The 12,479-nt window shown below is 43.2% G+C and overlaps 1 protein-coding gene across 3 annotated transcripts in view; it reads right to left on the reverse strand.

Moving 5' to 3' along the window:
• The window catches only part of ABCD3 (ATP binding cassette subfamily D member 3), an 81,530-nt gene continuing 71,713 nt past the window's right edge, over positions 2,663-12,479 (reverse strand). For 2 of the 3 annotated variants that reach the window (XM_021088666.1, XM_021088667.1), the window contains exons 21-23: positions 10,084-10,188; positions 6,105-6,161; positions 2,663-4,145 (exon numbers count right to left, since the gene is read on the reverse strand). In XM_021088666.1, coding sequence (XP_020944325.1) covers positions 4,068-4,145; positions 6,105-6,161; positions 10,084-10,188 — 240 coding nt within the window. In that variant the 3' untranslated portion in view covers positions 2,663-4,067. 3 annotated transcript variants of the gene reach the window in all.

Here is a 12,479-nt window from a genome sequence, read left to right on the forward strand (position 1 = left end):
AAAGAGAAAACTTTCCAAAAATGCGCCCATGTGCACCAAGAGCCGTGCCTAAGAATACCTATAAGGACTGTATGTGACAGCTCCAAAGAGAAAACTTTCCAAAAATGCGCCCATGTGCACCAAGAGCCGTGCCTAAGAATACCTATAAGGACTGTATGTGACAGCTCCAAAGAGAAAACTTTCCAAAAATGCGCCCACGTGCACCGCCATGCCTAAGAATATCTGTAAGGACTACTTGTAACAGGTCCAAAGAGAAAACCCAGTGCCATCAATGGAGGATGATTAAAGTAAGGTCTAGTCACATAATTACATATCATACAGCAATAAAAGGGAAGGAATTATTGCCACATCCATAATGGATTAATCCTCTTCACAAGGTTGAGGGAAAGAAGCTGCACACGAAGGCTAATATATACACAGTTCAGAAATGAGCAGCTAATTCATCAGTCAGAATAGTGGCTTTCATGGGCTAAGAACTGGACGAAGACATGACGAAGCCTTGCTGTGTGACAATGTCTTATGTCTTGATTGGGGGAGTGCCAATGAGCAGGAACACTTCCTAAAAATTCAATAAGCCCAAGGTTTATGAGCTTTCCTGCTTCGGTATTATACTATAATAAAGTATTTACAAATTTTAAAAAATGATTTAACTGTATGAAGAGGACACAGCAGACATACGGACAGGAAGGAATTAAGAAATAGCTATATAGCTTACCGCTTAAAAAGCAAGCAGCAATTACCACAAAACAATTAGAACTTAAAAATGGTTGCTCCTAGGGCGTGAGGAGGGACTGATTCGTTAATTTCTGGTAGAAATATTTTTTAAAAGTGACACTCATGTTATGTTGATAGGCAGAATATGTCCATTCTTTACAAAGGAGAAATTACGGATGCAGGTCAAAATGCAAAGCCGTTTCCTACAACTAACAATGCTAAAGGCCATCTGAAAGGAAAAGAAAATTCACTGTTTTTAGGGAAATTATGGCTTTAAACACCAAATTTAAAAGTTTAAAAATTCCCTAAAAAAAGAATGGGATTTCCATTGTGGTTCAGTGATAACGAACCCGACCAGAACCCCTGAGGATGCGGGTTCGTTCCCTGGCCTCGCTCAGGGGGTGAAGGATTCCGTGTTGCTGTGGCTGTGGTGCAGGCCGGCAGCTGCAGGTCTGATTTGTCCCCAAGCCTGTGAACTTCCACATGCCCTGGGTGTGGGCCTAAAAAACGAACCAACCAACCTTCTGTAAGGAAACATCTATGAGCTCACCAGGTTTAAGCCAAGTGCTAACCATTAAGAGAGCGCGGAAGGGTGAAGGTGGTGAGATCTGTCATCCGAAGATGCCACTTGGCATAAGGACAAGCTTGAGCAAAACGGCAGGTCCTGACAGGGCGCTCTGTCCCTTTTCTTCCTGGAAACAGGAGATAAAACTCCCACATGGGAGGTGTCCTCCCTGCGCCCGAAGGAAAACACCACTTCTCTCCGAGACAGCATGCGGCAGATGAGAGGATTCTCCAGAAACAGCATCACCGAGTAACTCTCATCTTCCTGCAGCCTCTCCACAGCTGCTTTTCCGCAACTGCTCTTCCTTGTTCAGCCTCACAGGCTTTGGGTTTTGCTGCATCTCTGGGGCTTCATTTCCTCAAGTGGGCTCCCTTGTCCCATGATGCATCTTACGTCAGCTTACTTCTTGGGTCCAGTCAAAACCCCTCAGAGGCGAGTGGTAAAATCTTGCCTGCCCTGCAGAGGCGAACCCTGGATGCACTTTCTTAGTGCACAGGAGACAAGCCCGTTGTTCGCATCCCTGTTTTCTCCGTATACAAAAGCAGAAGCTTGCTATGAGCCCAAAGTGATACTTGCCACATGCAGTTGGGTTGCTTTAGCTTATTCTTCAGATGAAGTGGTCACTTCCCAGGGCTCTTCGGAAGGGGCTGGCAGGAATCACACGGAAAAGGAAGTTGTGTGGTCAATCGTGTTTTGGAAACACTGGCTTCCTTTATTGCAGGCCTTCTTAGAACCATCATGTCCACTGTGCTTCTCCAGGGAAGGGACTTTCCTTCTTACCTCAAATGGTGAGGCACCTGAACACTTCTTAAATTAAAAAAGAAATGGAGTTCCCTGGTGGCAGAGTGGGTTAAGAATCTGGCATTGTCACTGCAGCAGCTTGGGTCACTGATGTGGTGTGGGTTCAATTCTTGGCCCGGGAACATCTGCATGCCCTGATGCAGCCAAAAAAAAAAGGGGGGGGGGGGGGGGGAAGAAAAAATAAAAAAACTTTCACTGCAAGAATTAATTACAGAGAAATTAGGAAGAAGCTAGGAGAACCCTTCTATTAGTAGGTTTAGAATAACCTAGAAATCTGAAAATCTGAAACTTCCTCCATGCCATAAAATCTTTCCCAGGACTGACATAATCTTTGAAGGTCTCTTGGCTATTTGGTAGTATTTGTGAAGTACACTGAATGGGTTTTTTTTTTTTTTTTCTTCTGGTTTTTCTAAAAGAGAAATTCATTCTGTTAAAACCACATGATAACTTTTTTTTTTTTTTTAAAGAGACAATGGGTGCATAAAAAAGCTTTCTGAATGTTCATTTTTGTATTTTTGAAGTTAAGATTATATGAACTTCCTAGGATTTAGACAGCAGAATAAAAAGAACAAGCAAAGGTTGTACAGGGTATCTGATTCTTTTTTATTCTGAACAGAAAATAAGTGAGTATACAAGTCTGCTAAAGAGAAGTGGTAAAAACTCAATGTTATGTGTTATGGAATCAGTACATCAAGTTCTACTTCGGTAGTCAGTGATTCTTATAGTTAATTCTGCAAAAAAACGAAACTATGCAGAAATGAGAATATAAAAAGGCCCTTTCTAAATCCCAGTTTGATAAAACTGATTTCATACCTAGCTCACTGATAATACCCAATTTCAGCTCCCCCTGTGCAAATAATACACACAGTCATTCATGGTGGTTTGGTGAGAGGAAATTGATTTCTCTTAGGATACAGTTCAACATCATAACCCAAATAATAAAAAGTTATTAAATAGTCACAGAGATAAACCACTGCCTTAGGGAACATAATTCACCCATGTGCATAATTTTATAACATATGTTTTGAATATAAAAATCACGGTCAAAGACAGTGACCACAGTGCACCCTTAGCGCTTGACTTCAGGCAGTGCATTCCTACGGCTCGTCTGGAGTTTAGCATCATGTAACCACCGCGATTCTACTGCAAGGGTTTCTCACATACAGAAATCCACCCAACTCTTTGAAAATTCTAAAAATCTCATAAGACCTTGAGCTCAATATGTAAGGACTGTGTTTGAATACCCCAACCACTGAGAAGATCAGGCAGGAAGCACAGTAACCACCCCTTGTAAGCAAGACTGAACGTATACTTGTGTGGCACCCCACAAAGAACCCTCAGAGCAATTCAATACTGAAGACTGAGAGGGGCGCATTTATCCTTAGGCCAAGGAAAATTCAAATGGCTTTCCTGGAGTCTAATGCACCCCAAGACATATATAAGGAATGAGCGTAAGTGTGGCAGCTGAAGAAATCTGCCAGCCAGAGTGTAATAAATGCTATTATGTGATGAGGATATAAATTTGGATAATACACTATGATTTGTTTCCCACTATCATGGGGCACAAGAAAATGAAACTCAAGACGATCTTGTTAAAACAGGACAAGTGATGACCCCAGTTTTAAATAGGGTTCTTCATTGAAGGAAAACACAGAGCCATACAAGTCAAAGTAGCTGACTTCAAATGGTTTACATCCCAGGATGAATCAGGTTACACTGATTTAAGCCCAATTTAATTTAGGCAGGTTTTTAACCACAAGAATAAGGACATTCTTAGTACATATTAATAATTAAACCAACATATACACAATTAGCAATATCCTATATAATATGAAATGTTTTAACAACTTGTCGATTATCTAGTTAATTTGTTGCTTTGTTTAAAAAACAAAAAACAAGTTCAACTTTATTTTACAATGTACTTTGTATGTCTAATGGTATTGTGTAATTACTTCACTGAAGCCGGTACAGTACAGTTCTCCGGATTCTAAGAGCCAAACTCAACTGTATCTTCGGTTATCTGTTTGAATTCATAATTGCCTCTGCCATCCATATGCAGATAGTACTATGGGAAAGAAGGGGAGAGAAAAATCAGTAACTAAGAATCTTCTTTTTGTCAGAAATTTACAGAGAGGTTATCATACAAGAAAATGATTGGAAATAATTCTTTCAAGCCACTAAAATCTTCAAAAGTTTACAGTCAGAAACACATACCATTTCCTGAGGAAAGACTAAAGGAAAGTCCGCTCTTTTTAAAAATAGCCCGATACACCGCTGCTTAGAGTGGGTACAGTACTGGACTTCATGAGAACCGCTACACCAGGCTTTCTCGTTATGCCGAAGAAACCAAATCTGCAAGCATCCCACAAATGAGAATGCTTCTATCACTCCAACCAAGGACCTGATCTCCTGATCTACCGAGGGGGAACGGCACCAGGGCAAGCCTGTCAGCTGGGACAGCTTCTAAAACACTGACTTGAGCTGGTTTCCCAGACCCGCGAGAACCTCTAACTTGAGGCTCTTTGTTCGTGTATTCTCTGACTCCGCAGAGGAGGATGAGAGCTGCAGAGTGAGCCCACGTACCCCGCCTGTGAGGATGCCCGGGACGGCGGTTTACAGGTACCCCACCTGTGAGCAGTTTGCAAAGCCTTCTGCTTCATTTAGCGGTTTCTTATCTACAGAAAAGACCTTTGTGTTTCCCTGTTCCATACTGTTATTTTAAGCGATTCTGGACTCTAACCCTGCCGTTCTTTGCGCCACACTCCTCCCTCACGTGATCTCTGGCCTGATGGCTCTTTGGCTACTTGTCCACACCTCCAGGAGAGGAGGAAAAGGGGACCCCAAGCCCTCCGACTGGGCTCTGCTAACGTTTATCAACTTCTGAGAACACCCAAAGGCTTGGACATACTGTAAACTGCTCTGATTTCTAGTTACTTCTCCCTTAATTCATGAAAATGGGCGTGTTCTCTATGCCACTAAGGCAACAGAAGTGTCTTTAAAGTTCGGTCATCGCGGCTGATGAGGCGCTCAGGGCTCCGGGGCGGGCACCTCGCTGACCTCGGCGCGGCGCGATCGATAACCAACGACAGGACGGAAGCAAGTCACGCCGGAACCCCGGCTGCCAGAACCGGGTTTTCTGACTTCAAATTCCATGCTCCTCATTTTACTCTCTGTTCACTGTCCCCTAAACTGTAAGGTTCTTGAGATGAAGACGTCCTTGGTACCCCTCACGGCACTACACAGTGACAAAGGCGCTCAGTCAGACGGTGCACTTGATGGGACAAGACACCCTTACCACGGTCCAGTTCTTCTCAAACCCTTTTCTTAAAAACCCAAAATTTCTGTCTCGTTTAAGAACGAGCAAGAGGAAGGAAGAGTAGGAGGGAGGAAAGAGGGATGTGGGGGAAAAAAGAACGAGGGTAAGAAAATAAAAGGAATCGTCTGGGCTTGATCGGTTTACGTTCAGAGCTGCGAAGAACTGCCACCCCGAGGACGCTGGAGCCCTGGCCCGTGCGGACCTCACTGCAATGGCTGTGCCAGTTCGGGACCACCCGACGATCCAAGCTAACACAGCGTAATGATAAACACGGCCGGCACTCAGCAGCTTGCTCCCGCTAGTCCTGACCGCTGTGAAAACTCTCCCTAAACCTTCTGCTGCCTCAACCTTCTTAAGACTCTGTCCCCTTCTGTCAATGCACAGTTTATCTGGCCACAGCTGTGATAAGATTATGCAGATTTGAGGAAGTTGTCACACAACAGTCATTTATAAAACTGGAGACCATTAACTGGTTCTCTAAGATCTCTCATACATAACCAGGGATTTGTTATATATATTGCGGCTTTCAAAATGGATGATTACAATAATATTTTTTAAAATCCTATTTTATTCTATAAAACTGAATTAGAATCACCTTTTCTTAAGGTATATAATTGTAAGGGAATGTAAACCAAAATCACCAGAAGTCACTTATGAAAGTAAACTTTCACTACACCACTCAGTGCAAACTGAATAAGAAATACAAACCTCATGGTGCTTCCAAAGAGACTTCCTGTGTGACACAGTGAAGAGGGTGATTCCAACCTGTACGAGGAAATTGGTTAGGTTAGAGCAGTAACACAGAGTCACCAATTAGTGTCTACGATGCAGGCTGTTAAGACAAACAACCGTCCTCAGTAGCTGTGGCTGAAAAGCAACGCCAAGAGAGACAATGACGGATGACCGGTGCTAACAGTTTAAAGAAATGGAAAAGTACAGGCCATCAACCACATAACAAACACCAACAGGTATCAACAGTCTTTAAGACAAAAAACAAGGCTAACCCAAAAGGCACTAGCTTAATTAAGTGTATTACTTTGTCTGGGGCGAAAAAACACACATTCTAGCATATTTTCTATTTTACTGTGAAAAATATAGGAAAAGATATAAAGACGGTAAAAATAGCAATAGGTCACAATCAGGAAAATTTAATCAATATAGTAGTAGGTGCCTACAGTATATTTGTTTTCCAAAATAGGGTCATAATTTTTTGGTGGAAACCCTTGTTTCAGAACGTGTCTGGCATTCCGTTTTTGGAGAAGTAGTCTCTGTGGCCCCCAGAGGGTCCAAGGCAGAATTCTGTCATTAAACACATCAATGTTTCTGCAACAACTCACAGGGACGGTGACATTCAGGGAGACAAATAACAAAGCTTAAAATTTTTGTTGTTTGTTCAGGCCAGGTTTGGCTACCCAGTGAGCCGGCTACAAAATAATGAAAAAAATTCTGGATGTAAAAGCTTACTGGATTTTGTTTTCTTTTTTGGTCTTTTTGTCTTTTTTTTTTTTTTTTTTAGGACCACACCCACAGCATATGGAGGTTCCCAGACTAGGGGTCCAATCGAAGCTGTAGCCGCTGGCCTAGGCCAGAGCCGCATCTGCGACCTACACCTCAGCTCACGGCAACGCCAGATCCTTAAACCACCGAGGAAGGCCAGGGATCGAACCTGCATCCTCATGGATGCTAGTCGTGTTCGCTAACCACTGAGCCATGATGGGAACTCCAAAGCTTACTGGCTTTTAGACTGTGAATCAGGATTTATGGATCGTTCCTAAGGTTTTAAAAACAATACTAACAGAGTCAGTTGCTCTGGATCAGTGATTCTCAACTGGGGAGGGGAGGCAGAACATTCTGTTCCCTGGGGGACATCTGGCAAGTCTTTTTGATTGCCACAGCTGAGAGTGCTGCCTGCTCTAGATCACCATTTCTTGGAACGGATCTCTCAAGGCTGGACACGTACTAAGGTAGCCAGGAAATCTCCATCATGAGTTCCAATTTTTTTTTTTTTGGCCACGCCCTTAGCACATGGAAGTTCCCAGGCCAGGGACTGAACCAGCCCCACACAGCAACCCAAGCTACTGCAGTGACAACTCCAGATCCTTAACCCACGACACCACAAGGGAACTCCTATTTTCATTTTGATAATGAAAACAAATTGTGCATGAGTATATTCTTCTTATCACTTTTATCATGAGATTTAAGCACCCAAATTTTTTTTTTTTTTGACTTTTGTCTTTTTCTTAGGGCCGCACCCACGGCATATGGAGGTTCCCAGGCTAGGGGTCTAATCGAAGCTATAGCTGCCAGCCCATGCCAGAGCCACAGCAACGCCAGATCCGAGCCACATCTGGGACCTACACCACAGCTCACAGCAACGCCAGATCCTTAACCCACTGAGCGAGGCCAGGGATTGAACCCGAAACCTCATGGTTTCTAGTCGGATTCATTTCTGCTGCACCATGACCAGAACTCCGAAGTACCCAAGTTTTTGTTGATACTTCTGCTGGTACCAAATAATGACTTCAAGTGGTATCACTTAAATCTTTAATGTGTTTTAAGTTTCGCTTCCATAGGAAAAGTTCTCAAGTCAGGAACTGCATGCCAAGTGTACTATCAGTTATTAATAAAACATATATTGTGATGGTGAAACACTTATTTGATTTTGGAAAGCTCATTTCAGATACTATTTCTCTTACAATTCCAAAATAAGTGAATTAGATCTCGACTTAATGAAGGTATTCTTTATAAAAGAATTACTTAAGATACATAAACAAAATTCAGAATATAAGATCTGGACCTCAGAATATATTTGGACCTCAGATCGAACCCAAACCAGTGGTTTAGTTTCAGCAAAACAGTATCATAGTATCAAACAGTATCACAGTGGCTTTAATGCTGCAATTTTGCAACTGTGTTTTAAAGTTTTCCCTGTACTTAATCTGTAAATTTATACTGGCTTTAGAGCTGTAAATGAGTTATAAGTTCATACCTCACTTCATGCTTATCCATATTCAAGTGCCATTATAGTAATACAATTTTAATGATCAAGTGGGGGCCCTAAAAGAATTTTTGGGGGTAATCTACACATCAGAGAACTACATCTTATGTGGGGACTTGTAGCCTAGAGCTAGATATAAGAGGAAATTGCGTGGCCAAAATTACCAGCAAAGAGCAGCTAAATCACAGATCAAATAGAGAATACACAGTTTTGGGTATAAAAGAATACCACAAATACCTCTAATACCTATTAATCTGAAACTCTGTATGGAGAAGTAGGTAAAAAAATCACAAATGGACAAAACTGATTCAGAACAGGAAACAAACCACTAAAGAAATAAAATCAGTACCTAAAATCTTCCTAAAAAATGAATGTAGCAAATCTGTTCTTTCATCGTGATGCCAGTTCTGCTCAAACTTGAATGTGCACGTGGACCGTCTGGGGGTTTTGTTAAAATGCAGGCTCTGGTTTTGTGTGGCCTGAGAGCCTACATTTTCCATGTGCTGATGCTGTGGAGCTGGGAGCACACGGGGAGCTTCCAGTGGGAACACACTGGGAGCAGGGGTTCTCACTGCATATGTGAGAGCTGTTCGTAGCTTCCAAAGAACAGTTAACAAAATGTCATTAAAGACTCCTGCATTTCATTTGCTTACGCGAAAACTATTCAACAGTTAGGATACACTACTCTTGTTCTCAAATCTGGCCAGAATGTAGATGATGGTGACAATTCCTCACAGAAAAACAAAAAAACCTGAGACTACTGGATAATTCCTTACAGAATGGAACCAATGCAGCCAGCCTCAGAAAAGGCTACTAAAAGAAGCCTTGGTAAAATACTGGTCAGGCCAGAGAAAAAAAACTGATAAACTGATAAAATAAAAATTGCCAAATATTTACTGTCAATTTTTTTTCAAATAAAAAATTTTTTGAATTTTTTAAATTAAAAACCAAATGATATTTAGGTAAAATTAGTGAAACAAATTAAGGCAATATCGGTTTATTAATTCTGAATATAGGAAATGAGGTAAAAAGGACATAAATGTAAATATTTCATATCTAATGCACAACTAAAAAAATTATATACAGAAATCATTGATACTTCATTTTTTTACTCATATCTGTTAATTATCAGTTTAAAGTCTTTATTAAAACAAGATATTATAAACACCATATGAAATCACTTATATCTGGACTCTAACACACAGCACAAATATACCTTTCCACAGAAAAGAAACTCATAGACTTGTGGTTGCCGAGGGGGAGGAGGAGGGAGTGGGATGGACGGGGAGTCTGGGGTTCATGGATGCAAAGTATTGCATTTGGCGTGGATAAGCAAGGAGATCCTGCTGTGTAGCACAGGGAACTGTCTAGTCACTTGCGATGGAGCATGATGGAGGATGATGTGAGAAAAAGAATGTATATGTGTGTGTGTGTGTGTGTGTGTGTGTGTGAGAGAGAGAGAGAGAGAGAGAGAGACTGGGTCACTTTGCTGTACAGTAGAAAACCGACAGAACGCTGAAAACCAACTATAAGGGAAAAAATAAAAATCATTTAAAAAAACCCCCCAGAACAAGACATGATGCCTTGATCCTAACTCTGTCACTTCCTAACTGGGCCTCTCGTCTCTGGATGGAGACCTGGCTGGACGCGGAGGAAGCTGGGAGGGGCGCTGAGAAGCCGCCGCCTTACCTTCCGGCAGTGGCTGTAAATGTAGTCTTCCACGTCCACACTCACCGCGCTGGTGCACTCATCCAAAATGGCAAACTGCGGCTTGTGATAAAACAGTCTTGCCATCTGAAGATAAAAAGAAACCCTCTGTAAATCACACATCTAGAATTAATAAGCTAAAACAGACTGACTTCAAATTAATCGTGTTTAGTCTTGCAAAGCGAAGATGAAATTACTCTAGCTCAAAAAATCTTACTTCTCAGAAACAATGTAAAAAAAGCCTGATTATTTCCATTGTCTTCGCAAAGGGGAAAACGTGAAAACACATGGCAAATACTGTGATGAGTAAAACACCTTTCAGATGGATATGAAGTGAGGCTGAGTTTTAAGCTAAAAGAAAATTCTCTACGCAAGGTTACAAGATACACATTTTAACCAAATTTTAGAGTTCAGAGTAGAGATGCAAAAACTGACTCCTTTAAACAGTGTGTGCTGATTAACGCGAGCTGCCAAGTGATATTCCCGACGGTGTCTGAGGGCCCGAGCCACTCCCGATGGTCAGGACCGGCGATGCTCGGATTTGAAAGTCTTTGCTAATTAATTTACAAGGGAAAATTACCATCAAGATCACTGGAGCTTACGTTCTGTTGATTAGCAGGAGTGCTGACCGTTTTCCCGTGTCTATTTTCCATGTGTATTTTATTTTCTGGGAACTATTTATGCTGATCCCTTGCCCAATTTTTCATTGCTCCGAACAGCAATCTCCATGTTGCAAGACCAATAAACAGCCCTTCCCATCCTCGCCGAATTTACCTTCCCTGCAACATTCAGCTCAGGGGACCATTCCCTCGGTCTTGAGAAAGGCAGAGTGAACCATGGCTTTAAGTTTCCATTTCTTCGGCTGCTTTCTCAGTTTCTTTCCCAGCCTTTTCTCTTCCATTTGACCGCTCAATGTTGGGGTCCCTGAGGGCTAATCCCTGGGTCCTCGTCTCCTTTTCCTATATTGTATCTCTCTAAGGATCTCATCAAATCTCATGATTTCAAATATTATTTACATTTATCAACTCCCCATAGATACCTCTCACCCATGTTTCTCTTCTCATTTCCAAACTGATACATAAAAATTCCTATTTGATCTTTCTATCAGGTTAATCTTACAAGATGGCAGACTTTAAGAATCTAAAGCTCAATGGATAATGGATTTTCTAGGTTTCTCCCTAAAATCCATCCCCTCACCCCACCTTGAACATTTCAGAAAATGACACTAGCACACAGCTGCTCAGGCTGGAGAGCTGAGCCCTCAATTTGTCCCCCCCCCCACCTGCTTTTCAGTCCTTTCCAGTAAGGCCCGTGGGGGGGTGTGGTCTGCCCCCTTTCCCAGCTCTCGGCCCTGCCCTGCATCCTGAGCCCACGGCCGCCTGCCTGGACAACCACAAACGGCTCCTACTTCCTCTCCAACCCATCCTCCATAAAAACAGACAGGATCTTCCAGAAATGTAAGTCAGAGAATTTCACTCTTCTGCCTAAACGCTTTGATACTTTCCCAGTTCACTGAGAAGGAAACTCGGGCTCCTCGCCATGGCCTACGAGGCCCTGCACGACCTTGTTCCAACTCTCACCTCAACACTCCAGCCACCACCACCTCCTCTCAACCACCAGGAGCCGAGTGTCACAGGCCTACAGGCTCAGCAGGTGTCACTCCCCTACGTCTCAAACGCCTAACTCTGCGCCCTCCATCCTCCAAATTCCTGCTTCATTCCACCTTCTCAGACAAGCCTACGCTGCCCTCCTCCAGTCCAGGGGCCCTTCGGCGGCATCTCTGCGGCTCTTCACACAGCCGAAACTCTACCATACCTGGTTCCTCGTCCGGCCCTCAGGCTGTAACAGTCACAAAAGCCGAGCCTCCCATTTTAATCACTACCGGATGCTCAACACCTGCACAGTGCAGGAAACATTCCAAGATTTGACGCCTGAATGACTAAAACCTACCAACAGCTCTCTTGGGGTTTCTACCTTATTTACCGGTGGTGAGGAGGGGGAAGCAGCCAGGACCAGCCATCACCTGCATCTGTGCAAGAACCAAAGGGCGGACCCACGGGACCTCGGAGGAAGGGCCATGGGACCCACGGGACCTCGGGTGAAGGGTCATGGGGCCCACGGGACCTCGGGGGGAAGGCTGTTTGCTTTTTAGATCACCAGACCTGAAACAGCTTTCTGAAAGCGGAGGACTGGACGAGATTAACTAGAGGGGTTTGTCTGTGTTGCGGGCGCACAACTGATGTGAGAAAGGAGGAGGAGGGAGGGGCCAAACACAGAGGGGACATGGGGCCTTTTTCCAGAGGACGGAGGACACACCCTGCCCAGCCTGGAAGCAGGGAGGTCAGGACGGCCCTGGGCAAAGTCACCGAGAGCAGTGG

The sequence above is a fragment of the Sus scrofa genome, chromosome 4 (assembly GCF_000003025.6).
Source record: "Sus scrofa isolate TJ Tabasco breed Duroc chromosome 4, Sscrofa11.1, whole genome shotgun sequence".
Classification (NCBI taxonomy): Eukaryota; Metazoa; Chordata; class Mammalia; order Artiodactyla; family Suidae; genus Sus; species Sus scrofa.